Source organism: Sus scrofa, chromosome 1, assembly GCF_054392235.1.
Source record: "Sus scrofa isolate SSC_HxYL_T2T_F1_AM1 chromosome 1, Sscrofa_HxYL_maternal_Yorkshire_Landrace_v2.0, whole genome shotgun sequence".
Classification (NCBI taxonomy): domain Eukaryota; kingdom Metazoa; phylum Chordata; class Mammalia; order Artiodactyla; family Suidae; genus Sus; species Sus scrofa.
In genome coordinates, this window is record NC_139383.1 from 7,115,671 (window position 1) to 7,142,545 (window position 26,875).

At 48.7% G+C, this 26,875-nt stretch overlaps 2 protein-coding genes across 6 annotated transcripts in view; one reads left to right on the plus strand and one right to left on the minus strand.

Annotated features, from left to right (window-relative positions):
- Positions 1 to 22,263, plus strand: part of PLG (plasminogen) — a 47,424-nt gene extending 25,161 nt beyond the window's left edge. For 2 of the 3 annotated variants that reach the window (NM_001044590.2, XM_085012102.1), the window contains 9 exon segments: positions 4,312 to 4,490; positions 6,193 to 6,341; positions 7,447 to 7,540; positions 10,650 to 10,770; positions 12,611 to 12,685; positions 13,266 to 13,406; positions 15,543 to 15,649; positions 21,106 to 21,251; positions 21,859 to 22,263. In NM_001044590.2, the coding sequence (NP_001038055.1) occupies positions 4,312 to 4,490; positions 6,193 to 6,341; positions 7,447 to 7,540; positions 10,650 to 10,770; positions 12,611 to 12,685; positions 13,266 to 13,406; positions 15,543 to 15,649; positions 21,106 to 21,251; positions 21,859 to 22,020 (1,174 nt within the window). In that variant the 3' untranslated portion in view covers positions 22,021 to 22,263. 3 annotated transcript variants of the gene reach the window in all.
- A 548-nt stretch (positions 22,264 to 22,811) lies between these two features.
- The window catches only part of SLC22A3 (solute carrier family 22 member 3), a 97,819-nt gene continuing 93,755 nt past the window's right edge, over positions 22,812 to 26,875 (minus strand). For all 3 annotated transcript variants that reach the window (XR_014843704.1, XM_003121106.5, XM_085022214.1), the window contains one exon: positions 22,812 to 24,895. Coding sequence is in view for 2 of the 3 variants with exons in the window: in XM_003121106.5 (XP_003121154.2) it covers positions 24,835 to 24,895 (61 nt within the window). In the remaining variant the exon portion in view is untranslated. The remainder of the gene's footprint in view (positions 24,896 to 26,875) is intronic.

Genomic DNA, 26,875 nt, shown 5'->3' on the forward strand with positions numbered 1-26,875 from the left:
AGCTCCTAGAGTAACCACTAAAAATGAAAACTCAGAGGAATAGATGATAATAAGGATATTCAATTAATCCAAGATAAAAAGAGAGAAAAAAGAGTGAAGAAGGCATAGTACAAAAGGAACGTAAATAGAGTGAGGGCAGACTTAAACCCAGCCACACCAATAAGTATATTAAATGTAAACGGATAAAAAGGCAATTAAAAGGCAGAGACTGTCAGTTGAATAAAAACCAAAGCCCAGTCTCACATCTTTACAATATATATATGCTCTTTAAATACAAAGACATGGATAGGTTAAAAATCAAAAGATAGAAAGTGAGTACCATGAAAACACGAATCAAAAGAAAACTGGAGAGGTTTTCAATATAAAAGTAGATTTAGAACAATACCAGAGATAAAAAGTCCATTTTAGGAGTTCCCATCGTGGCACAGAGGAAGCGAATCTGACTAGGAACCACAAGGTTGTGGGTTTGATCCCTGGCCTCACTCAGTGGGTTAAGGATCTGGCGCTGCCATGAGCTGTGGTGTAGGTTGTAGACACGGCTCGGATCTGGCGTTGCCGTGACTCTGGCGTAGGCCAGCAGCAATAGCTCTGATTAGACATCTAGCTTGGGAACCTCCATATGCCATGGGTGTGGCCCTAAAAAGACAAAAGAAAAAAAAAGTCCATTTTAGAAGTAAAAAGTGTTGACAATACTAAATGTGTTGACCCTAAAAATAGGTCAGGTGTATGAAGCAAAAACTGACAGAACTAAAGAGAGAAATAAATAAGTCCCCAATATAGTTGGAGATTTTCTCACTTCTCTCTCAGCATAGTTATAAATTCTTCCCAAACAATACAGTAGGACAAGCAGACAAAAAATTCAGAGAGAATATAGACATTTTAGAGAAAAGCATGAACCCATATAACACTAAGCCTAACTGCAGAAGTGCATTCAATACCTGGAGCAGTCACCAAGGTATACTATATGCTTGGCCTTGAAATAAGTCTCAGTACATCTAAAAGGATTAAAATAATATACAGGTGTCTTCTGACCCAACAGAATTAAATGAGATATAATCATGAAAAATTAAATAACCCATAAGTCAGAAAGGGAATCACAACGGAATTCGGGAATCGGTGGTACTAGGAAGAAGATATACAACTAGAAAACGGGAGAGTCTGGAAACAAACCCATATGTGTACGGTCAATCAATTTTCAATACAGATGACAAAGCAATTCAATAGGAAAAGGACATTTCCCCCCAAATTGTTCTGGAACCAGCTGAGTGTCCTTAGAGGGGAAGAAACCCAAACCTCCCAACTCAAATTCACTTGAGAAAGCTCTTAGACCTGAAGGTAAAAGTTAAAAGTTAAGCTGAAACATAAAGCTTCTAGGAAAAAACATAAGAGATTATTTTCACAACCTTATGGAAGGCGACCAATTTTTGGATAGGACTCATAAAATGCTATAAAAGAAAAGAATTTTAATTTGGACTTTAATAAAATGAAAACTTCTATTCACCAAGAACATTGTTGAAAAAATAAATAGACAAATCACAGACTGGGAGAAAAATACTCTCCATGCATCTCTCTGATAAATGGCTTGTATCTGGGGTACAAAAACATCCTTCCCCCTCACCAGTAAGAAGACAGACAAACTAACAAAAATTGGCAAAAGATTTTAATAGCCATTCTACAGGGAAAGATATGCCAATGGTCAATAAGCACCTGAAAAAAGCTCGACATTTTATCTATCAAAGAAATAAGAATTCTAACCACAGTGAGATAGCATCCAAATCCCCAATGGCCATGGCAGTTATGAAAAAACAAACTAATGAGTGGTGCCAAGGATAGGAAACAGCTGCAGTTCTCGTCCCTGTTAGCAGGTGTGTAAAATGGGGCGACCCCTTTGGAAATTAGTCCAGTGGTTTTTTTGTTTTGTTTTGTTTTGTTTGTTTGTTTGTTTGTCTTTTTGCCTTATCTAGAGCACTCCCTAGGCATATGGAGGTTCCCAGGCTAGGGGTTGAATCGGAGCTGCAGCCGTCGGCCTACGCCAGAGCCACAGCAACGCCAGATCCGAGCCGTGTCTGCAGCCTACACCACAGCTCATGGCAACTCCAGATCCTTAACCCACTGAGCAAGGCCAGGGATCGAACCTGCAACCTCATGGTTCCTAGTCAGATTCGTTAACCACTGAGCCACGACGGGAACTCCAGTCCAGTGTTTTCTTATAAAATTAAATGATCTAGCAAAAAGTGACAGAACTGTAAACCAACTGTACTCCAATAAAAATACAATACAATACAATACAATACAGTACAATACAATGAGCATCTGCCTACACACCTGCAATTCTATTCATGAATATTCACCCAAGGGAAATGAAAATATAAGTCCACAAAAAGATCTACCAGCGAGTCCTCAGTAGCTTTATTCATAATAGCCCCAAACTTGAGCCCCCTTTAATGGTCATCAATAAGAATATGAATAAATAATTGATGAGATAATCTTACAATGGAATACTATTCAGTGAGAAAAAGGAACGAGCTACTGATACTCTCGAATAGCATGGATAACGCTCACTTGACTAGGGAAAGAAGTCACACACAAAAGGGAATATACTTGTACGAGTCCATTTATATGATGTTCAGGAAACGGCAAAACCAATTTAAAGAGATCAATAGTACTTGCCTCTGAGGTGGGTGGCAGAGATGGATTGAGCATCACCCAAGGAGGGTTTCTGGGGTGATGGAAATATTCTCTATAGCAATAGGAGTGTGGGTTTTACGGGGATGTTTGCTCATCAAAACTCATCAAACGACCCTTAAAAATAGAGAGCAGGACCCTGTTTCGTATGATAAGCTTCTTAGGTTACTCGGAAATCTGCCCACCAGCTGGCATGCTTGAATTGTGGGCCTGGGCCTGAGACTGTGGCTTGTCTACAGCACCCACAGATACCGTGCTGGATTTCCTTAATACACATGTCGTGCTCTTCAAATGAGCTCAGATAGCTGCAGGTCATGGGTCTGAACCAGAAAGAGGATTCTAGAAATGAGAATTGTAAGAGGCTGGGCCAAAGTTCTGGGGTCCAAGTCACCCAAGAAGCCTGGACTCTTCATCAGCTCTGCTCATACCTGGTTGATTCTGACTCAGCCCACAGACTTCTCCTGCCATCCTTCTGGTCCCGCTGTCCTTCCATCTCATTGGCTTTCTTTGGTCCCCAAGTGGCTGCAGCTGGAAGGTCGTGGCGTTATTCCCTGTATGCCCCATGATGCACCCTCTAGGAATCTCATCTTGCTGGGAGCTGGTTTTCCAGGAAGGCTTCCACAAGCCTGCGATGCCCCAACTCCCTCAATCTACCTAGGATATTGACAGTAATATTATGACTTTTTGTTTTCACTGTAACTGTGCAGCATTATAGCTACAATATGAGTAAAGAGATTAAAAGGGCTGCCCTGGGAGTGCCATCATCTTGTGCGTCTTTTCTTCCTCGGGGACATAGGTTTTGGTTCCAACTTACATAGCCCTACGTACTCACACACAGAGAGAAATCCAGACATATAAATATATTTGTATGTGCCTAGGAAAAAATATAAAATACATGCTTCAAAATCCATATTGGGGGAGTTCCCTTCGTGGCTCAGTGGTTAACGAACCCAAATAGGAATGATGAGGATGCAGGTTCGATCCCTGGCCTCACTCAGCGGGCTAAGGATCCAGCATTGCTGTGAGCTGTGGTGTAGGTCACAGACACGGCTCGGATCCCACGTGGCTGTGGCTGTGGTGTAGGCAGCCCACTGAAGCTCTGATTCGACCCCTAGCCTGGGAACTTCCATATGCCTCAGTTGTGGCCCTGAAAAAAGCCAAAAAAAAAAGTCCATATTGATTATCCACGGGGAATGTATTTAACAGGAAAGGAAGATATTTTGATACTTTCTTTTATACATTTATGTATCACTGTTGAGTTTGGGGGGTTTTGATTGTTCATTTTTGTTTTGGGCCTCACCCTGCAATATGTGGACGTTCCTGGGCCAGGGATTCTTATGGGGCTGCAATGGCAGCAACATCATCAGGTCCTTAACTCACTGAGCCACAGGGGAACTCCCCACTTTTGAGTTTTTAAAATAAAAATTATAACCTATTTTTTAAAACTCACCCAGTTCTTTAGAAGTTGAGGACCACGTGTGCTTGTGTGATGTTATAATAATAATTGGTATCTTTGTCCCTTCATGGAAAATTTTCAGTCACTCTGTTGTTACATAATTCAAGGGCGCTGGGGTGCCCCACAGGTGTGCTCGCTTCTCCTGACCTGTACTGTTGTGCAATTTTCAGTGGCTTGACAATGAACTACTGCAGGAACCCAGACGCTGATAAAAGCCCTTGGTGCTACACCACTGATCCAAGAGTGAGATGGGAGTACTGCAACCTGAAGAAATGCTCAGAGACAGAACAGCAGGTCACAAACTTTCCAGCTATTGCGCAGGTTCCCAGTGTAGAGGATCTTTCGGAAGGTGAGAAGTCTGGCCGGACGTCGGTATCCTCGGGTGCCGGGGGATGAGAGATGGCGAAAATCTTATGGATGCAGAAGCTGCGTTGCTGCAGGGACCTGGGGTGCTAGCTGCGTCTGTGACAGGGAAGGTCGCCCCAGCGGGTCCCCTCGGGGAGCCTGAGCTGTTATTGCTGGTGTAATGGGGTGGGAGGGTTTTTTTAGGACTTGAAAGCTAATGGGCTGTGAGGGATGGATACAGTTTTGAGCCTGGGTGGATTGAAAGGTGGGTGATGGTGGCACTGGCTGAGATGGAACATTCCAGAAAAGCACGTTTTCTCGTTCGCATGGAGGAATAGATATGGCTGGAAGGGCGCCGGATCACTGCAGGGGGAGGGGACAGAGGGGCTGATGTGCCCCCTGCTCCAGCCTGAAAGCCCAGGGGTCCCCCGGCTGCTCTGACCACGTTTGCATGATCGAAAATCCTCCAGACAGAAGGGACCTCAGTGAGAACTCGGTTTCAAGTAGAGACCCCTGTCCTTCTGGAGGCGGGCGGGCCTCCTCCGAGATGCTGGAGAACGTCACCTACGGTCCCCTCCTGTGCTCCTGCGCACCTGCTGTACACACAGGCCAAGCTCAGCTCTCCCCCCACCTTCTGGGTGAGACTTTGGGCGCTGGGCACAGCTGGGTGTGCCTCCTGATTTGACCTGACCTGGCCTCATGTGGTCCTTCCATGAGACGCCCCTCCTTTGGTGACTCATACTCCCTGGTCCTGGCAAACACGGGAGTATGGACTGCCCAGCACAACCCTGCTCCTTGGCGAGGAAGTCCGCTGGCCTAGCTTTGACGTTTTGGATTTTCTTGGTGGCCATCAGGGTGCTGTGCACTGGTCCCCATAAGCCACACACATCAAAGTCTCTGAAGGGCTCGAGATGAGGGATGAGCTTGGGGAAGGGACCTCTCTCTCTCTCTCTCTCTCTTTTTGGCTGTGCCCTCAGTGTGTGAAAGTTCTTTGGGCCCGGGATTAAACCCTCAGCACAGCCATGACCTGAGCCACTGCAGTGCCAGTGCCAGATCCTTAACCCACGGGGCCACAAGAGGCCTCCTAGTCATTGCTTCATTATCCCTTTCACCCAGAAGGAGTGAGCTCATCGCACAGCTCTGGCTGAAATAGAATGTTTTTATAAAGTCCTTTTCAGAGTTCCCATTGTGGCTCAGGGAGTTAAGACTCCAGCTAGCATCCATGCAGATGCGGCTTAGATCCTTCACCTTGCTCAGCGGGTTGAGGATCCAGCGTTGCTGTGGCTGTGATGTAGGCTGGCAGCTGTACCTCCAATGAGACCCGTAGCCTGGGAACTTCCATACGCGGCCCTAAAAAACCAATCCTTTTCAACCTTCCCTCTTTTTCTCCACGCGTGTGGAGAGGGAGGTGCTGAGGAGCCATCTAATGGTTCATCGTGACATTGGTGTCACCCCTCAGCTTGTTATCCAACTGATGAGCTTGGTGTCGTGGCCAAAGCTCCCCTTCTAACATCTTGGCTTGTCACGACTTCTGAGCCAGGGGCGCTTCCGGCTAACTGGTTCACAGTGGCATCAATGTCTGCAGGGCACCTGTGCCCCGAGGGATGCGACCACAGCCTGTCATTAGAGAGACCTCGCGCCGCGGCTTGTGTTCCTTGTCACCCAGGTCTGTGCAGTCCTAGTGACCCCGTGTCTCTTCCCGCCAGACTGCATGTTCGGGAATGGGAAAAGGTACCGGGGCAAGAGGGCCACCACGGTGGCCGGCGTCCCCTGCCAGGAGTGGGCTGCCCAGGAGCCCCACAGACACAGCATCTTCACTCCAGAGACAAATCCACGGGCAGGTCTGGAGAAAAATGTAAGTCACCGTGACTTGGACTCTATTTTGCCTTTTGTTGACCGGGCTTGGCCAACGGCATCGATCCTCTGTTAGAGAAAGGCAGCCCGGCTGAGCTTGGGGCGGGGGGCAGGTTTCAGGGCCCAAGCCGGATCTGACCAGCCTCGGGGTGGGACGGCCGGGGAGCCTGGCAAAGCTCCACGCTTCTTGTCACTTCCCTCTGGGACATTTCCTGCCTGAGTTTATTATCGGGTGCTGTTTCCAGTTTCCAGTGTTCCTTCTCTAGGTTCTGGTGATCAAAGATGAGCTTCCTAACATTTTGGTTGGAAGTTTCTAGAAAACAACTGCACGGGCCCTTCGGACTCTGCTAGGGTTTCCCCTAGTCTCACACGCTCTGGGGGTGCTTTCCTCGGGGGGTGGGTGTGTAGAGGCAAAGGAAGACGTCGTCCCGGGCCAGGGGAATAAGCCATTCCGAAGCCACAGCCAACAAGCATCATGAATGGAAGGCTGAAGTGAACGTGGACAAGATGTCACCCACGTCCTCTCCGGCTGGGTCTCGGAGGTCCCCATGGGCATGAATGGTCCCCTGGTGGGGAGGAGCATTTATATTATCTCTACCTCGGAGTTCCCATCATGACTCAGCGGTAATGAACCTGACTAGTATCCACAAGGATGCGGGTTCGATCCCTGGCCTCACTCAGTGGGTTAAGGATCCGGTGTTGTGCTGAGCTGTGGTGTAGGTCACAGACACGTCTTGGATCCGGCGTTGCTGTAGGTTGGCAGCTGCAGCTCCGATTCTACCCCTAGACCGGGAACTGCTGCAAGTGTGGCCCTAAAAAAAAATAAAATAAAATTATCAAACCCTCTGAGGGTCTTTGCCCTTCCTCCGGGGGAGCGGCCACATGGCTGGAACGCCTTGTGGGCAAGGAGACATGACCCCTTCCATGCTATGCATCAGAGGCTCCACAAGCATCCTAAAAACTAACTTCGCCCCCTCCCTTCCAAAGGAACCTGACCTTCCATGGTCTAAAAACAACAGTGGGATAAGCGCCTGTCCTCGTGGTCCCTTCTCTGCCCTCTTCTGCCCCGTGTGTACCATCCCCTGCACACCTGCCTCTTTTTGCAGTACTGCCGTAATCCTGACGGCGACGACAACGGTCCCTGGTGCTACACGACAAACCCACAAAAGCTCTTTGACTACTGCGACGTCCCTCAGTGTGGTAAGTGGCCTTCTTTGGAGGGAGGAACAGACTTCCAAATAAGGGCAGTTATCATCCGCTTAAAATGGATCAGCAAGCCTCAGCTTGGGCTGAGTGCTTTGGGGCAGGAGAGGGTGCCCTCTCCCCAGAGTGCGCTCTTCATCATGGGCCTCTAGAATCTGTCCTGCACGGGGCCTCATTGGTTAGGCACCGCCCCTCTTTCCTTCGACGTTTTGAATACAATACATACAAAATCCTCCAGAAGAGGAAGCTTAGCAGTAATCTAATCAGACTTTGGACAGCTCCACTGAAGGCTCTGATGGCTGCTGGGGGATGCATGAAAAACAAACGGACAGTCACCCCGATCTGAAGTCTTCTCCTTTAGCAGCTGAGAAGTAAGAAAAAATGACAAACAGCAGGAAACAGCTCCACATATCAGGTGCATCATAAACCTGTAAATTATCATCCTAAGAATTCGATGAAAAGTAACGGGGCTCTTTACTAAGCCCTGGCTTCCTTTTATCCTAAAATGACTATTCATTGGCCATGCATCAGCCAGATAACTTCAGGAAAGCTTGTCTGGAGTTCCCGCTGTGCCATGGCAGGTGAAGGATCTGTTGCCGCATCTGTGGGGTAGGTCGCAGCTTCGGCTCGGATTTGATCCCTGGCCTGGGAACGTCCGTGTGCCACGGGTGTGGCCAAAAGAGAAAAAAAGAGAGAGAGAAAGTTTGTCTGTGTTCTTTCCTCGTGTCTCTGAGACTTTTCTAGGGAGTGAGAGGCTTGGATCAGGGGAAGGGGAGTTGGCTTTGGTTCTGAAAAGTCTGGGATAACAAGTCCTCGGTAGGTCTGGAGAGCAACGGAACCGCTCTGGTTCGGGCCTTATCTTACTGTCTGCTGAGCCACCTTTGCAGACAGGATCTGGTTCCCTGGAATCAGCCTGGACTTCTTTGGTGGTTTGGTAGCATGCGCTTGTGTCTGCCACTCAGAGGGACAGGCCGGAGGGGAGAAGGTGCGGCTACAAGGCCACTCGCGGGCACATCTGGAGGTTTGGGAGGCTGTTTGGGGAAGGGCTTAAGAGCATGGGAGCCACACTGTCAGGGTCTGCTTTGGGGCCACTCTGGGACAGCTGGGAGGAAGGAGTGACCGGGTGACAGAGGATTCTGCTGGTTGTTGTAACTGTGCTCTCTGGACTTAGGGGGAGTTTATAGCTGCCGTCCATGGCTGTGGCTGGGACTCGTGCACCTCTGATTCCCCCGGAGGAGCGGTGCATCCCAAGTGCAGCCCTCGGCCACCACTGGACCTCTAGGCTTCTCAAGTGTGGGTCGAGCCTGGGACCCCCTCCTTCCTCCACCCCCGTGCAGGAAAGAGGTTTGCAGATCAGAGCAAGTGATCTGATCACATGCCCACATCGTGATGGAATGGGGGACCCCACAGTCTGCTGGAAAAATCCTTTTTCTATCCCTTCTTTCTTCCGTCTCTACGAACCTGATTCTTTTCCGTCAGGTTCATAGAGATACCCGACTCGAGCGAGGATGCCGCAATGGCAGAAGAGGCTGTTTCCTTTGACGCCTGCGCACTGAAGTTTGTCTCCTACCTCCCCAGAACATCTCTGGGGCCTCTGCTGAACCTCCCAATGTAACGCCTTACATTCCCATCCATTAGAATACAAAGATGACAGACCCCAGCTATGTCCTTCTATCCAGCGTTCAGAGCAAAGCCTGGCATGCACCAGGCACGATATATATTTGAATACATATTTGGGTAAATAAATGAATGCAATCTCAAATCATAATTCCTCCAATATGTCAGGTCAGTGCTTCAAAGGGGGACTATCCCACGTTAAGGGGGTTTGGGTGTGTGGGTGCTTCTATGGTTTGGGCTAACTTCATTCAGATTTTTCAGAATGAGAAAGCTCTTTGAGGTATGACTTTTTTTTTCTATGTTATTTTCACTCTCTCTCTCTCTTTTTTTTTTTTTTTGTCTTTTGAGGGCCTCACCCACGGCATGAGGAGGTTCCCATTCCAGGGGTCGAACTGGAGCTGCAGCTGCCTGCCTACACCACAGCCACAGCAATGCCAGATCCCAGCCATATCTGCAATCTACATCACAGCTCACGGCAACACCGGATCCTTAACCCACTGAGCGAGGCCAGGAATCGAACCTGTGTCCTCAGGGATACTAGTCAGATTTGCTTCCACTGCTGAGCCCCAACGGGAACTCTGTTTTCTCTCTTTTCAAAAAAAATGTTTATTGCTCATTGTCTGAGAATTTTTGGCTTTCCTTTATTTAAGAGAGAAATTTCCTAACAATCATTTTTCTTAAAATTTCCAAACTTGACATTATTTGTAATTCACATGGAAAACTTATCTTTAAAATGAAAAATACCATTGATTAACTTTTTAGGCTACATGTAAACTTTCTTAAGCAGCACACCTGAAAAATTTGTGTAAATTTTCTGTTACTGAAACAAATGGCACCTTGCAAATTGCACAAGCAATAGCATTAAGTAAAACAGTTTGAAATCAGAGCTGTATTCTGTTCAGCCCAATATTCTGCTTCTCAGTTTTACTAGGTATAGTTTTTGTATAGTTTTTCTCTTTAATATTAACTTCAGAAATTGAAAGATGCCCACTTTACACCTAATTTTATTTATTTATTTCATTTCATTTCATTTTAATTTTTCTTTTTACGGCCACACCCGCAGCATATGGTAGTTCCCAGGCTAGGGCTCCAATCTGAGCTGTAGCTGCCAGCCTACACCACAGCCACAGCAATGCAGGCTCTGAGCCATGTCTGTGACCTACACCACAGCTCATGGCAATGCCAGATCCTTAACCCACTGATTGAGGCCAGGGATCAAACCCACGTCCTCACAAACACTGCGTTGGGTTCTTTTTTTTTTTTTTTTTTTTTTTTAGTACTTGTATTTTCTTGAAAGAAAAGGGTTCTGTCTTACCTACCACCACTTTTGAAACTTAGAAAAAGTCTTTCAAAAGATACTTGTAATTTTACAATTTAGTTCAGGGCTTGGGATGTCAGAAATTCAGTGCTTTTGCTGTGAGCTGTGACTTTCTCATGAGTGGCTCTTGTTCACATCTTCAGATGCAAATTTTCCCCCCTTTTGCCACAGTAACCTCTTCATTTGATTGCGGGAAGCCCAAGGTGGAGCCAAAGAAGTGTCCTGCGAGGGTGGTAGGTGGGTGTGTGTCCATCCCACACTCCTGGCCCTGGCAAATTAGCCTTCGATACAGGTAACAGCATTTCCAGAAACAATTTGTTCCATCTTTTCTGTAAGCCCTGCAAACCCTTTCTACAACCGCGCTAAATCCACACAGCTTTGTATGTGTAACTGCCTCTAAGTTCTCTTCAGGAGGAAGGCAAACGATAGAAATAAAAAACCTTTTTCTATGTTCTTTTTAAAATTGAAGTGTAGTTGCCGTGCAGTAAAAGTTACAGGTGTGCAGTATAGTGATTCACCGTTTTTAAAGGTTATATATACTCCATTTATAGTTATTATAAAATATCAACTGTATTCCCCGTGTTATAAAATATATCTTTGTAGCTTATTTTATTTTATTTTTTGTTTTCTTGACATTTCTTGGGCCGCTCCCGTGGCATATGGAGGTTCCCAGGCTAGGGGTCTCTTTGGAGCGGTAGCCACCAGCCTAAGCCAGGGCCACAGCAACGCGGGATCCGAGCCACATCTGTGACCCACACCACAGCTCACGGCAACGCTGGATCCTTAACCCACTGAGCAAGGCCAGGGATCAAACCCGCAACCTCATGGTTCCTAGTCGGATTCATTAACCACTGAGCCACCACGGGAACTCCCTTTGCAGCTTATTTTATACCAATCAGTTTGCACCTCTTGCTCCCGCACCGCTATCTTGCCCCTCCCCCTTCCCTCTCCCCACTGGAAACCACCAGTTTGTTCTCTGCATCTGCGGGCCTGCTTTTTGTTGTTGTCGTTACCTCTGTGCTATGTTCTTTAGCTTGAAAACAGTCCGAGTTAGAACTTTTTCCTTGACCCGAGCCGCTGTCATCAAAACGTGTAGATGTGGTAATTTACCCTACGATCCAATATTGCTGGAAAAGTATCAAAGATGCCTCGAGGGTCTCTAGAGATGCCCACTGCTGCTTTGCAAAACAAAGAGAAAGGGATATTTTTAGAAACGAGACCCCTGAGGGGTAGAGACAAAATTACATCCCAGATACAGAGTCTCTCTCTCTTTAGTTTGGTGAATTACCGTATTTAATCAAAGGGTGTCCACCCCCTTCGCAAACACATCTTCCTCAGGGCAGCTCAGGGTCGCCACAAAGTAAGAGCCATCAGTCCGCATCCTACTGGCCCCATTGCAGCGGCATTCGTCTTTTAATAAGTCCGTTTTCCGGGGCCTCCTTTAAAGCAGGGGCGAGAAACAGGCTAATCTGCCTGTGGGTATTGCTGCCTCGCCGCAGTCCTGCACCAGTGCGCATGCGCTCACCATCGCGCCTCCTCTTTCCTTGAGGGATGCTGCGGATAAACACCTCCATCACCGCTGCGCGGTGGGCTCTTTCCTGATTGACCCTTGCCCTGCTCGCCACCATTCACTTACTGCTGGTGTCCTTTTCATTATGATGGGCTCTGAGCGGCTCACAAATATTTCATGAGCTACCTGGTGCCTAAGTGGTAATGATTTAGGGGACTTCCCCAAAGCGAACTTTCTTAGGTAAATTAGCTGATGCCTGTGAGTTGTGGCCATTCAGAATCTCATACTCCTGGAAGAACGACTCATCGGGTCCTGCCTAGATCTTGTCAAAAAGAAGGAGACTTCAGGGAGCTGGAGTCCAGGGCCAAAGGGTGAAAACCACGGACGTGGGAAGCCATGGGGGTTTGCTCCCCGGGGGACAGCACTCTCCAGCCACCTCCCAGAGTAGACTGGGTGACCTGCAGAGCCCGCCACGTGAAGCTCCTCCCACCCCTGTGATGCGCTGGTAGCTTTGTCCCTTGGGACCCTTAGCGGTATCAAAGTGGAGTGAACACTTCTCTCTGGCTTCCCGTAGACTAAATCATCAGATCTGAGCTAAAATTCTGGCACATTTTCCTTCTAGGTACAGAGGGCACTTCTGCGGAGGCACTTTAATATCCCCGGAGTGGGTGCTGACTGCTAAGCACTGCCTGGAAAAGTATGTTTAGGGGAAAACTGATGCTGAGACTTACTTGTCTTAAAGGCTTCCTGCCGCCTCTGCCTCTCTCCTTCCGTTTCCTTGTCTTCTCCCCTCCCGCCCTTCCCTCCTCTCTCCTCCCCTCCTGTCGTCTTTCTCCCTCCTCCCTCCCTCCTTCCCTCCTTCCTTCCTTCCATGGCAGTGACACTGGGGACCAGGGAATGGATGTGAAGGAGCCTGAGGCACAACTGTCAGGGCCACTAGAGAGGAGAGGGTGTTTTTAGAGAAACCAAGCAGACTGACCCCATTCTGGCAGGTTGCAGGATCCGTGGCAGGATGGGTCCTTCACCAGGAGAGGGGTCCAAGTCCCCAGTCCTCTGACAAGGGTGTCTGTCCCTGTGCTGACTTCGGCCCTTGTTTCATTCTTCCTCTGTGTTCCATAGTGGACAGGTTCAGGTAAACCCGGACTTTTGTTTCTTGCCATACAGCGATCTCTGATTAGAGATATCGGAGCAGGGAAAAGATACAAGGTTTATGGCTCCCAAGGGCCCCGACGAAGGGCTGGCCTCTATTTTGCTCCTAAGGTCATTGTCTTCTCTAGGTCCTCAAGTCCTTCATCATACAAGGTCATTTTGGGTGCACACGAAGAGTACCACCTTGGAGAAGGAGTTCAGGAGATAGACGTGTCCAAGCTGTTCAAGGAGCCCTCTGAGGCGGACATAGCCTTGCTCAAGCTGAGCAGGTACTGTTTGCCTCTGGCTTCCACCCTCCGAGCTGTGAGAACGTTTGCTCAAGGCTGGGTTTTAGGGGCCACAACAGAATGGGGGGCGGGGAGGGGTGGCACTGTCTAGGGCCCCCAAGGCTTTGGGCTTTGGGAAGAGTGTTGACCTTCGCCTGGCCTCTGCCCTGCCTGCCTCGTCCTAGCCGTCATCATCGTCATGACAAAGGGACCGTGACTCAGTTTCCCCATGTGGACAAAGAGCAAGTTCAAACCTGAGGTAGAGGTACCCCTCGCATGCTCTCCCTTCACGCTCCCCAGCCTGCTAATAGCTGTTCATAATCAGAGGATTATTCAGTTATTCCAGGTTGATTCCCTCTTCAACCTCATAATGTACATGGGGAATCATTTGAGGTCATGTGTTTCAAAGCACTTGGAGAAGGCCGTGTGAACACACACACACACTCACAGGTGCAAATCCTTCCTTTTCCGCTTGGGGTTTCTGTATCCTCTTGCAATGGTGTTTGATGAAGCCTGACAAAAAAATGAAGAATTTGTTTATGTCGCTTAAAGTTAGCAGTATTTGGAAACAGGTCCCAGCAGAGACAGCTAAGTAAACAAACAGCTATTTTGAGAAGAGGCGCAGTTGGGAGAGTCGGCCGGGTGCACAGAGCACATTAGCTGTGCCTGGTGGATTCCACGTAACACTGGGGTGGCGGTGATGGGGCTGGGGATGGCCAGGCCAGCGCAAGGCCAGCGGTCAGGCATCTGAGTGGGGCCTGCTGGGTCTAGTCAGAAACACTTCACACATTTTCTGGGTCAGTAAACGCAGGAGTGCCTCCCTGGGGGGGTTGGACACTCTAGAAAGGGAAGAAAGGGCTGAGCCTAAAAGAATAACTGATTCTTCTCTTTCTTCCATGGCCTCTGGGGCCATCCGCAAGCTCTGATCCTTGAACAAATAATTTAATGGAGTTCCAATCGTGGCTCAGTGGAAATGAACCCGACGAGTGTCCATGAGGATGCGGGTTTGATCCCTGGCCTTGCTCAGTGGGTTAAGGATCCAGTGTTGCCATGAGCTGCTGTGTAGGTAGCAGATGTGGCTTGAATCTGGCATTGCTGTGGCTGTGGTGTAGGCTGGCAGCTGCAACTCCATTTCCGGCCCCAGCCCGAGAACTTCTATGTGTTGCAGGTGTGGCCCTAAGAAGCAAAAAAAAAAACAAAAAACAAAAAACAAACAAAAACAAAAACAAAAACAAAAACCCAATAATAATTTAGTAAACTTGGGGTCCTGGACATGTTCTCTGAGGGACTGATACATATGAGCTTTTGGGTCCCCCACACCCCAAGAGTCTGAGGCACTGGCATTTCATAGGGGCCCCTATGATGTGACATCAGTGGGTCACTCCATGTGAGGGGCTGGGTCTGTTCTGCTCCCAGCCTCCAAGAGGATGTGTCTGCTTCAGAGTCGGAGGCGGTGATGACTCTTCATCAAAATAGGGCATTTTTCACCTCCGATGGTTTTTCTGCTTGAACTTACTAAAAACAATCAAGCCTAAAAATCGAGGTTCTCAGGCTTGATTCCCTGGAATTCGAAGGCACGTGAAGGGTCTTTGAAAACAGGGCTACTTTGCTTATGCCAGGTGCTTCCTTTCCATCGTCTTTCATTGGGTGCCTAGCGTTATACCGGATTCTTAGAGCCATGCTGCTGTAACATTTATGGGTGAGGGACCTGAGGACCCAAAGATGGAGCAGCTTGCTCGTGGTGACACAAGGCACTTGCTATAATGAAAGCCCTGTGATTGTATGTCTGCCGGGCAGGCCACCTACTGATGGACACTCTCTTAACTTGCTCAAGAAGCGTGTGCCTGATAGAAAATGTCCACAGGGCCGGCATCGACGTGAAAAGTCTCTGTCGTCCCTGCCCCCACCTCTAGTTTCTTGTCCACACCTTGCGTCTTGCTAACAACACATTCTATTTGTTTGGTTCATAAGATACGACAGGCAGTCCTGAGGGTGAAAAGCAAAGCCAGGAAATAACCAGCTTGGAGGGGTCCAGGGCTTTGGGACAGGTGGCATCTTCTTGTGGTGACCAGCGGATAAATGGCGGACGTCACGGATGAGCAGGGCAGTCAAGTGTAACATTTGGTGTTGTCCTTTCAGCCCTGCCGTCATCACTGACAAGGTAATCCCGGCTTGTCTGCCAACCCCGAACTATGTGGTCGCCGACCGGACAGCGTGTTACATCACTGGCTGGGGAGAAACCAAAGGTAAGCCAAGCTCCGTGATTCCCATGAGGGGCTGGTTTTGACCTGCAGCCTGCAGGAGAAAACCTGCACTTGCACCAATTTCTATCAGTGAATGAGGTCCACCCCCTACAGGCTTTGGGCACCTGCCTCTGTCTCCATAATGAGCCATCAGGGGACATGGACAGAGGGAGGGCTAGTGTTTCTTGGAGACTCTTAACCCATAAATTCGATGTTAGTGTTGTGTTCCCAGGTAAGGAGGGTTTTCACACAAGCCCACGAAGTAAGGGTGTTGGATTATTTTTCACAGCACGTTGATCGCACAGAGTCCAGGTGGGGCAGAAGGACAGCTGAGGGGAAGAAGGAAAGATCCCAGTTCTAGGCTGGTCTTTGGCCTTGGCCGATGGGGGGGAGGGGGGAGAGGAAACGTTTGTGCGGGACCCCGTATCAGCGCCTGACCTCTGTTGGGGAATCCCTCCTCCTCTTTGCGGTTTGCCCTGCATCATATCTTTATCGTCATTATTATTTCCTTCAGACTAGCAACAGTGTAGAATGTACTAGATCTCTGCCTCACTTTCTCAGAGGTGTTGGTGAGGCCTCGGAGTGGGAGGGAGAAGCCCTGGAAAATCATTCTGACTCTGCCACTAGCTGGGCAGACCAGTCGGGTCACCTTACCTCTTTGTAGCATTCGGCTTCTGAGCCATCACCTGTAAAATCAGTGTATTCCCATTGCTGTCTCCCTGGTAGTCTTCGGCATAAGCTTTCACTTGAAGAAAGGTTTTTGGACTTTTAAAAAAAAACGACTGGTCTCGATCATTTTAAGATTATCTTCCTTCTCGTTGCCCTTTTCCTACCATGTTTAAAACCTGGCCTCTTGGATGTCCCGGGTCCCCTTTCTGCAGGTGGAATCTGTGAGCCTTGAGGGGCAGGAAGGGGACACTTGGCAAAGGAAGGGTCACGGTGGATGTGCCGAGGTCTTGTATTATAAAAAACGTAAATGCCACAAGACCCCGAGAGTTGGATATTTTTGTTCCGCTCTTGCAAAGAGGGATCCCGGCTCAGAGAAGGTGCAGGGCAGTAGCGGAACCCTTGGTCGTGGTGGGGGGCAGGGGGGCAGACAGACCTGAGTCCAAGCCCCAGCTCCTACTTCTCAGCTCCAGATCCGAAGAAAGGGCACAAACTCTTCTTGCACCTGTTCCTCAGCTGGAAAATGGGCTGCAGGGCCGGGCTGGGGACAGTGGGCGCGTGTGCGGAAGGGGATGCTGAGGCCTGTTAATGGCAGCGTGCACGTGCTCCCGTGCAACCCTCTGCAAGTGGCTGAAAATCCAAGGCATAAAGGGGAGATTCTTAGTGAGCTGCCAAGTCTGCTGGCTCATATGATGGCCCTGGCCCAGTCCCTCTCCCTCCGGGAGGTGGGCACCTTTTTTGACCAAAGCGGCGCATCCCCGGCAGCTCTGATGGCGCAATGGCTGCCCTCCTGCTCATCACTGGGCGGGAGGAGGACGGGGCTGCTCCTTTAGGCGCCTGCCCGCAATAGCCTGCCCGGCTCTGATAGGCCCGATGGGTCATGTGCACGCTGTCAACCTATCCCGATGCTCAGACCTGTGTCCCCTCCCCAGAGACGCCCACTCCCATCCAGGTGGGGCAGCGAGGCAGGGCAGGAATCCTTCCACAGGACGATGAGAGGTGGGGTGAAAGGCTTCTCCGTAGCCAGAAAACCAACAGATGTTCTCCACAATATCTAACTGATTAAAGCATGGACTTAAAATTACACAGCTCTGGGTGTGAGTCCTGGCCCTGGCCTCTTCCATGGGATGTTAGGAAATCATTTACCCTCTCCATGCCTCAGTTTCCTCATCTGTACCACCCTATAAGGTCATCGTGAGGATGAAGATAATGCCTAGGAAGGGCTCAGTGCTGCGGAGATGATATTTTAGCAGCTCCTGTGCTTCTTCTGTGACCACCACCACCAGCATCCCCACCTCCACCACCATCATCACCACCATCATCTTCACCACATCATCACCATCATCACCACCCCCATTCCCATCATCACCATCATCACACCACCACCACCATCCCCACCACCACCACCATCATCACCACCACCACCATCCCAACCATCTCCATCATCACCAACATCATCCCCACCACCATCTCCATCATGGTCATCACAATCACCATCATCACCATCGTCTTCAACATCACACCACCATCATCACCCCCACCATCTTCACCACATCACCACCATCATCACCACCACCATCTTCACCACATCATCACCATCACCACCACCATCCCCATCATGGTCATCACCATCACCATCATCACCATCGTCTTCAACATCACACCACCATCTTCACCACCACCACCACCATCATCACCACCATCATCACCACCATCATCCTCACCACATCATCACCATCATCACCATCGTCTTCACCATCACCATCATCACCACCACCATTCCTATCATCACCACCATCATCTTCACCACCATCACCACCATCATCACATCGTCTTCAACATCACACCATCATCACCCCCACCATCCTCACCACATCATCACCATCATCACCACCACCATCCCCATCATGGTCATCACGATCCCCATCATCACCATCGTCTTCAACTTTACACCATCATCACCACCACCATCTTCACCACATCATCTCCACCATCATCACCCCACCACCACCATCACCACCACCATCCTCACCACATCATCACCATCATCACATCACCACATCATCATCATCTTCACCATCATGATCAACCCCCCCCCCACTGCTGTCACTATCATCAGCAGACATCACAAAGCCCATGTGTAGCTGAGCCCTGATGAAACCCAGGCCTGCCAGATGCCCCCAAGCCCATTCACTCTTTCGTCTGTCCCATGGCCACCCACACGTCTCTGAACACCAGCCTGCAGCAGGCCCCCCCGGCTCTCCAGGCCTCATCTGAATGTCTAACTGAGAAAATGATTCTCAATATATTCATTGGACCAGGAGTCACAAAATAGGAGTCAAGTCTGTTTATCAATTTTCTGTACGTCACAGTAGTGCCATCGAATCAAGGTCCTCGGCCTGCCTTTGTGAGGTCGCAATTCTCCCCTTCAGCCTCTAGACGTTCCCTGACTTCCCTATTCCAAAGCAAGGGGGTGCTGATGTCGAGGCGGTCGTTCAGGTCAGCCCTTCATCAGCAATCGCTGGCCACTTTCAGGGACCTGCTTCTGCCTCCCCTCCACCACATCCCTAGGTTACCTGGGGCACCTGAGGCCCTTAGAAATGCCATCTCCACTGTGGCCACGGGGTGGCAGCACCACTGCACAGACCACAAGGACTTCCCCTCCACGAATGGATTTGTCCCTATCAGCATATTGTCTGCTTTGCTCAGAAAGCAGATTTAAGAACCAGATACTTGAATAAACTACTTTTCAGCAAAAAACAAAAACGAAAACAAAAACCAACTTCGAGAAAGGCTGCTCCCTCCTCCTAGCCACTCAATTCAAGTAATACACCTGTCAGCCGGTGCTTCTGTGGTCGGGACCGTCCCCCCCGGGGGCTCTAAGCAGCCAGCGCTGGGACTAGTCCCTCCTTTCCTCTTAGTGCTGCTGCCAACTCCAGATGGAGGGTAAGTTTTCCAAACGCAAGTTCACGCAAAGTCTCTGGAGGAGAAATGGTACCTTCTTTCTTGGCCGTTCCATGCTGGCAAGACAGACATTTTGCAAAACCGTGAAAGCTGGGCTTGCAAAATCGGAAAACTGGATTATGTGTGAAAAGCATACTGCGACCTACCTGGGTGTGTCCATCTGGAAGACGTCATTTCTCCTTGTGATTTTGCAAGGGTTCTGTTTCCATTTGCCAAAGTGGGAAAGCAGTTCTTCCTCACACACAAAAGAAATACAGTGAGTGAAATAAACGCGTAGATGAATGTTCACTGTCCCTAATTGGAAAAGAAACGTAGACGAGGAAATGAATGAAGGACGCGCTCTGCCGTTTACATTAAGAAATATTTTTAAAATCGTAGAAACCACGTACTCAGAAGGGTGTTGCGTGGCGATTTTTCCCCCAGTGGCATTTGACACGGTTACACCCTTTTAGAAAACAGTTGGCAATGCTATCGAGAGCCATAAATGTGTCTATATAATCTCTGGGACTTCAGACTTAAGAAAATACTAAGGAATATGAATAAACTGTATCAACAAAGACATGATGGGTTGAGAGCAGCTGTAGGAGCCAATGAGCCTGGTGGTGAAGAATTTGAACAATCATTGCAGACCCAAGTTCAAATCCCAGTTCTCCCACTTACCTGCTGGGTGATCTTGGGCCAAATACACACCCTTCCTCAGCCTCCGTGTCCTTACTGTACGATAGGAATGTCACACGTGCCTAGGTCATCGGGCTATTGTCAGGATTAAAGGGCCTGCACACATCATGAGTGGTGCCTGAGAAGGATCTCAGTAAATGACAGTTCTGCTGCTTCTTTTTATGTTGTGGTAAAAAAAAAATCTAAAATGGAAAATGACTCTTGACCTGTTCTGCAGAGGACAGGGCTGTGGCCTTGAGTCCCTTCACAATGCTGTGGCGTCACCACTGTTTACAGAACCCTTGCCCCAACCCAAAAGGAAACCAAGCCTGTGAAGTGGTCACCCCCTCCCATATTCATGATAAAGATCATAGCATTATAAAAGTCCTTATGCTATAATGTTGTATGAAAAAGATGTGCAATATAAGTAGTAGAAGAAGCATTTAAAAATCCTGAAAGAGAATACATAAAAATAGCAGCGCCAGCATTTCTAAATCCCTCCTATTGATTGATTGATTGATTGATTTAGGCCTCACCTGCAGCCTATGGTTCCCTGGGCCGGGGATCAAACCTGCACCAGCAGCTACCTGAGCCATCAGATCCCTAACTTGCTGCACCACAGCAGTAACTCCTCAATCCCCCTTTATATATGAAAAATAAATTTCCTTTTTTTTTTTTTTCCTTTCTTTTTTGGCTGCCCTGGCCATATGGAGTTTCTGGGCCAGGGGTCAGATCTGAACTGAAGTTTTAACCTATGCTACAGCTGCAGCAACAACAAATCCTTAACCCATTGTGCCAGGCCAGGGATCGAACTTGCATCCTGGTGTTCCAGAGATGCCGCTGATCCCACAGCACCACAGCGGGAACTCCAAAAATAAATTTCTTTAGTGTTAGGAAAAAAAACCCCGAAAACCAAAAAATGGCAACACAAACAAACCTCAGCCCAGATTAAATAAGTCTAGGTCTTGGGAACATGAAATCTTAACGTTTATACTCAAGGGTCAAAAAAAAAAAAAAAAAAAGAATTCTAGTAGTATTGGGAACTGAATCCTTGCTTTATCCACCCTCACGGACAAACAAGAGATCTGTCACTGCTGCTCTGTTGTTCTGGAAGTTTCGTTTCAACATGAATTCAATCCAGTAAGCATGCCTCTAAACTGTTTTAAATACAGGCACGTACGGCGCTGGCTTACTTAAGGAAGCCCGGCTGCCCGTGATTGAGAACAAAGTGTGTAATCGCTACGAGTATCTGGGCGGGAAGGTCAGCCCCAACGAGCTGTGTGCGGGGCATCTGGCTGGAGGCATCGACAGCTGCCAGGTAGGAAGAGACTAAAGGGAGCCAAGTCCGTCTCGTGGGGGCCTCTTTTGGCCCCTGAGACATCGCAGCCCCTAAAAGGCAACGGTGTCAATGGAGGGCTACTGTCTGGATGTCACCCAGAAACCTTTTAGGCGTGATTCGGATCCTCTAAGGTGGTTTCTTGGGCCTTGCCTTCCAGACGGGCTGTAAGGGCCACAGCCTGCGCACCTGCCTCTGGGAGGGCGCCAGCGGGTGGGACCAGGACGCCGGGACATGGCCTTTCCAGTAGGGAAGGGAGGTGGGTGTAAGACGGAGACCCCCTGCACCTCTTTTCCACCTCTGCTCTCCCTAAAAGAAACCCCAAGGCTTGGAGGGATGAGTACAGTTTTCATGAGGGATTCCCCTCCCCCACCCCTGGAAACACCAAATGGTCTGGTTTTGTTGAATAGACTTTGCCAAGTGGACTAAGCGCAGCAGATGTTCGAGTAATACGTCACTAGGTTCCCTTTCGACTGGAAAGGAGTGTTCAAAGAGTGGGAAAACGGGCATGTGGGGAGCAGAAGGATGCTATCCCATCATGAAAAGGATGCAAGCTTAATCCTTCATGGCTTTTCTCCTCCCTCTACAGGGTGACAGCGGAGGGCCTCTGGTGTGCTTTGAGAAGGACAAATACATTTTACAAGGAGTCACTTCTTGGGGTCTTGGCTGTGCGCTCCCCAATAAGCCTGGTGTGTATGTCCGTGTTTCAAGGTTTGTTACTTGGATTGAGGAAATAATGAGAAGAAATTAATCCGATGGGAAACAGCGGGAAGTCTCAAGGGATCTGGAAGCTGGACCTTGCGCAGGGAATTCAGCTCAGAAATAATTGACACTAATCTAAATGAGGCACTGTCCTTAGCTACCATCTACTGGCACATTTGTGTGTGTGTGTATTGTTGTGGATAACTTTTTCCTGCCCATGGACTGCTGGATTCTCTAATAATAAGGCAATGCAGCTATGCCACTTGTTGAAAATAAACTGTACTTCCTTTAACGTTTTGATTTTCATCGTTGTCATGTCCTCATTCATTCTGCCCATTTTCAACGAGGTCACTCTTCAAGACTTGAGTGACCTGGTTCTTTCTCAGAAGCGCAGAGAACTAGGAAGCCTGCAGGATCAGGAAGTCACCTTATATTTACTTTTCGCCGGAAGATGCCTTGACACACAGCTTAAATGTCTTTATTCCAGGCACAGGGGTGACAGATTTTAAAGCTGCAACACAGATGGGGGAGTGTGAGAACAAAGGCTATTCTTGGGGGTGAAATCTGTCACTGACGACTTCACTTGAGCCCAGCACAGGGAACACTGGGCAGAGAGTCATTACGGAGAAGGGAAGTGGGCAGCAGTAGTGTAATAATACGAGACAGGGAGGGAGCGGGATGGACGGGGAGTTCCATTTAAATGGATAAGCAGTGAGGTCCTGCTGTACAGCCCAGGGAACTATATCCAGTCTCTTGGGATAGAACCTGATGGAAGATACTCTGAGAATAAGAACATGCATGACCGGATCACTTCGCTGGACAGCACAAATTGGCACAACATTGTAAATCAACTACACTTTAATTAAAAAAAGAAAAGAACAAAACAAAACAGAAACAAGACCAGCCAGGAGGCTGCGTGTTACTCTGGGTCCCATGTGAGTCTAGGGATGGTACCAAGAGCCTGGCAAGGCGGCGTGAACACACGGCGAAGGCAGCCCCTTCCTTTCCGCTCGTAGCTGGCTGCCCACGTACGCGGCGCTCTCTTCATTCGCATGGCAAAATCGTTTTTACAGTCACTCAGGTTCAGAAGGAAGAGAAAGAATGAAAATTGGTTTCTCTTGACCATGTGCATTTTTTTATTGTGGTCAGAACCCCACATGTCACCTCAAAATACAATTCAAAGGTGACAGTATCAACGAACAACCATCATTCCACAGCAAAGAGAAATGCAAAGGAAGCAGAACGCAAGTGAGTGTGGAGGGAGGCTGGATGCAGCCCCGCGTCCTCAAAGACTGTGTTTATTTCATTGAAAAATAAAGCGTTCACACTCCATCCCGATGCGCTTTAAGGGCCGAAAACGTACTTTATGATGAGCATGTACACCGCATACATCGCCACGTGTTCACATAGAAATTTTCTTCCTTACTGGCAGGATTTTCCTTTGGTTCCCATTTTGCGTGTCCACCCAAACCAATTCATTACCCGATTCTGTGTTAAGATACACACTGAAGCTGAAAGCGTAACAAATATAGAACACAGACCATCATAAAGACAGCATATGTGTACTTAAACTCCACATTTCAAAAGTCTCAGTAATAGCATTCCCATTGTGGCTCGGTGGTAGTGAACCCAACTAGGATCCATGAGGATGTGGGTTCGATCCCTGGCCTTCCTCAGTAGGTAAAGGATCCGGCGATGCCATGAGCTATGGTGTCCGTCACAGACTCAGCTCGGATCCTGCATTACTGTGGCTGTGGCATAGGCTGGAACCTGCAGCTCCGATTTGACCCCCAGCCTGGGAACCTCCATGTGCCATGGGGGCAGCCCTAAAAAAAAAATAGACAAAAAAAAAAGTCTCAGTAACAAAAAAATAAAGATCAAATCCCTTATTAGTACCTACAAAGGCATTTACAAAGCTTCTGCTAATTCTTTTAAGCATGGGTAGCATCAACCCTTCTGTTAAATTAAAATGTAAGCTTCTTCCCGAGACAAGTTAAAAGTGTCAGGATCGAATGGGGTCCGTCCATCTTTTTCACTCCTGACCACGGGCCCCATCACAGGACAGAACTCACAAACAGAAGATAAATATCCCTTTATGAGTCAAATCCTAAGACCTGTGAGATCCTAATCCATGGGTTTACCCATCAAAAACTGAGTTTGTGGCTCCAGGTGGCCGGGAAAGGAGGACCTCAAGTTCACTGTTAGAAATCCAAGCACCTGGAACCATAGAGCGGATTTGTTCTTACTGACGGAACAAGGCTGAAGGTGCCTGCGACCCCGGGTGCCGACGGAGCTCCAGGGGAGACCAGAGAGCAAGGCTTGGAGCCACGTGACCCCAGGCCCTTGGCGTCAGAACCTTTTACTAACAGGATTCCCAGGTCTTCCGGCCAGGAATCCTCAGGTCACGCAGACCAGAGCCTCCGCTTCTGGATCAGGTTTGATGAACCCGTTTCGGGATGTCCTTTCTGGATCCTCGGTTCGCTCATCCTGCACTCTTGATGGAACTGTCATGAGATCTCGATGGGGCTTTGCTCGTCTCTCTGTAACCCCGGGGGTCGGAGACACCGCCCCGAGTGAGAAAAAACCTCCAGAGGAGCTGTGCTCGCAGCAGGCTCTTGGCTAAACCAGCCGCATGTTACATGTTCCCAGAAACTTCCACAGCATGTAAGTCCTAATTCATCCCACGTCATAGAAAAATACTCTGGGTAGTCCGAAGGTCTTTGTAAAGTATTAAAAACACTGGGAGCTGCGCAGCTGAAATGGACACACAGGCGTCTCTGAAAGGCACGTCGGTTCCTGGGGAGGGGGTGCGGGGGGGGGGGTGCTGCCTGGAGAGACTCGTCCTTCTGTCTCCGGTGGGGCCTCAAAGGTGAGAGCCCGAAACTTGGGTTGTGTTTTTCCTGCCACATTTACAGGAGTACGGACTAACAAAACAAAGGAGAAAAGAGAAAATCCTTATGAAAGATTATCCACTTCCTTAGAAGAAAATCATTCTGTTACTACTCAGTATCATAGCTGATTTTGATGGAATACACTCATGCTTAACTTTTCATAAAAACCCAGCTCATGGAGTTCCCGTCGTGGCGCAGTGGTTAATGAATCTGACTAGGATCCAGGAGGTTGCAGGTTCGATCCCTGGCCTTGCTCAGTGGGTTAAGGATCCAGCATTGCCGTGAGCTGTGGTGTAGGTTGCAGACGCGGTTCGAATCCCGTGTTGGTGTGGTTCTGGTGTAGGCTGGTGGCTACAGCTCCGGTTGGACCCCTAGCCTGAGAACCTCCATGTGCTGTGGGAGCGGCCCTAGAAAAGGCAAAAGGACAAAAAAAACAAACAAACAAACAAAAAAAAACAAAAACCCAACTCAAAAGGAACAAACATAACCGTCTCTCAGCTCATTTTACCCCAACGTCAGACCCTAGGCAGGGACTAATTAGCATTACGGCATATCTAAATTCTTGATGAATTTCTACTAACAGATGGTTTAGAGATGAGCTGCTGATGTACACGAAAAGAAGCAGAAATGATAAAATGTGCCACTTTTACAAGGGAAAATGCCAACAGGTTTCAGTCCCTTGGGGCTAAGTGTTTTGTTTTTGTTTTCTTTCCCCCAGAGTAGTAACTATAGAAGGCCATTCATGTGCTTAACTTGCAGAACCGTAAGTGAGGCTTTGGTTCCATGTTTTTCCAAGGGTAGGGTCTAGGCATCGTGAATTAATTCACCCCATTTTTAATACGGAAAAGTTACAAACAGAAAAAAAAAAAAATCCGAAAAACATTTGTGCATGTTGGATTTTTGTTGGCCCGATTCTTCCTGTTTCTATACTGGTTGGATAATAATTTTCCCACACACACCCGTCAGAGGGTCCTCTCGCCTCCAAAACGCCATCGCTTCCGACTGTTTCATTCTCACTTGGATGCGACTGAGTTGATAGACGAGCCCTGACCCCAGATCACTTCCTCCTCCCCTGCTTTCTCCTGATGAGTTTGAAAATCCGACCCCGACTGGGCTGGGGATCAAGAGCGAGTGTCCCCACTCTCATGATTGAAACAAGCGGCGGTAAACAGAGCCGAGTCAGAGAGAAGAACTCAGGAGTTCCCTGGTTGCCCAGCGGGTTAAGGGATCCGGCACCGTCTCTGCTGTGGCTCGGCTTTGATTCCTGGCCTGGAACTGCTGCATGCCGTGGAGAGTGGGAGCGAGGAGGAGGAAGAGGAGGAGGAGGAATTCTGTCCCTCTTGCTGGAGTGTTGGCACAGTGTGTCCCCAGATGCTCAGGAACAGGGCTCGCAGCACGGAGAGTCGGACGTCTCGAGGCTCCAATGACACATTCACAGGCTTGTGCCACCAACAGTCAGCCCTGAGCCCCTTCTTACTTTCGACCCTATGATCCTGGCCAGGACACTCTCGTGGGTGTCCCAGCCCTGAACACCCTCCTTTAGGGGCACCTCAGCCCAGGAGGAGTTACCCCCAAAGTCTGGATGTGTGGTTGGAAGGTCACCTGCTTTCTCCGCACCATCTCTCCAGCTGCGCTTTACCTTGAATATGCTGCTTTCCTTTGGTGGCTACAACTGGGGGGCAGGGTTGGGCCCCCACCTTGCTCTGGCCCCCACGCCCTGATACAAACAAAATACTGGTCTGTGATGACACAGCCAGCAAAGTGTTTATCCTTCTGGATGCAGCAAGACCTCGTAACCTCAAGAAGAGAGTTTTCACGGTTTCTGTGCAATTCTGAGCTGGGTTTCAGTGTATAAGTGGCAGTGTCTTAAAAAGAGTCTTGCGCCTCTCCTCGAAGCTCATGCAGCACTGTTTTAAGTAAAACATAGGTAGAACTTTGGTTGAGGAAGAAGCCTTTACCTCTCTGTTCACTTGGAAACAAGCTTAAGAAGCGGATGGGGTCACTTTAAGGGCC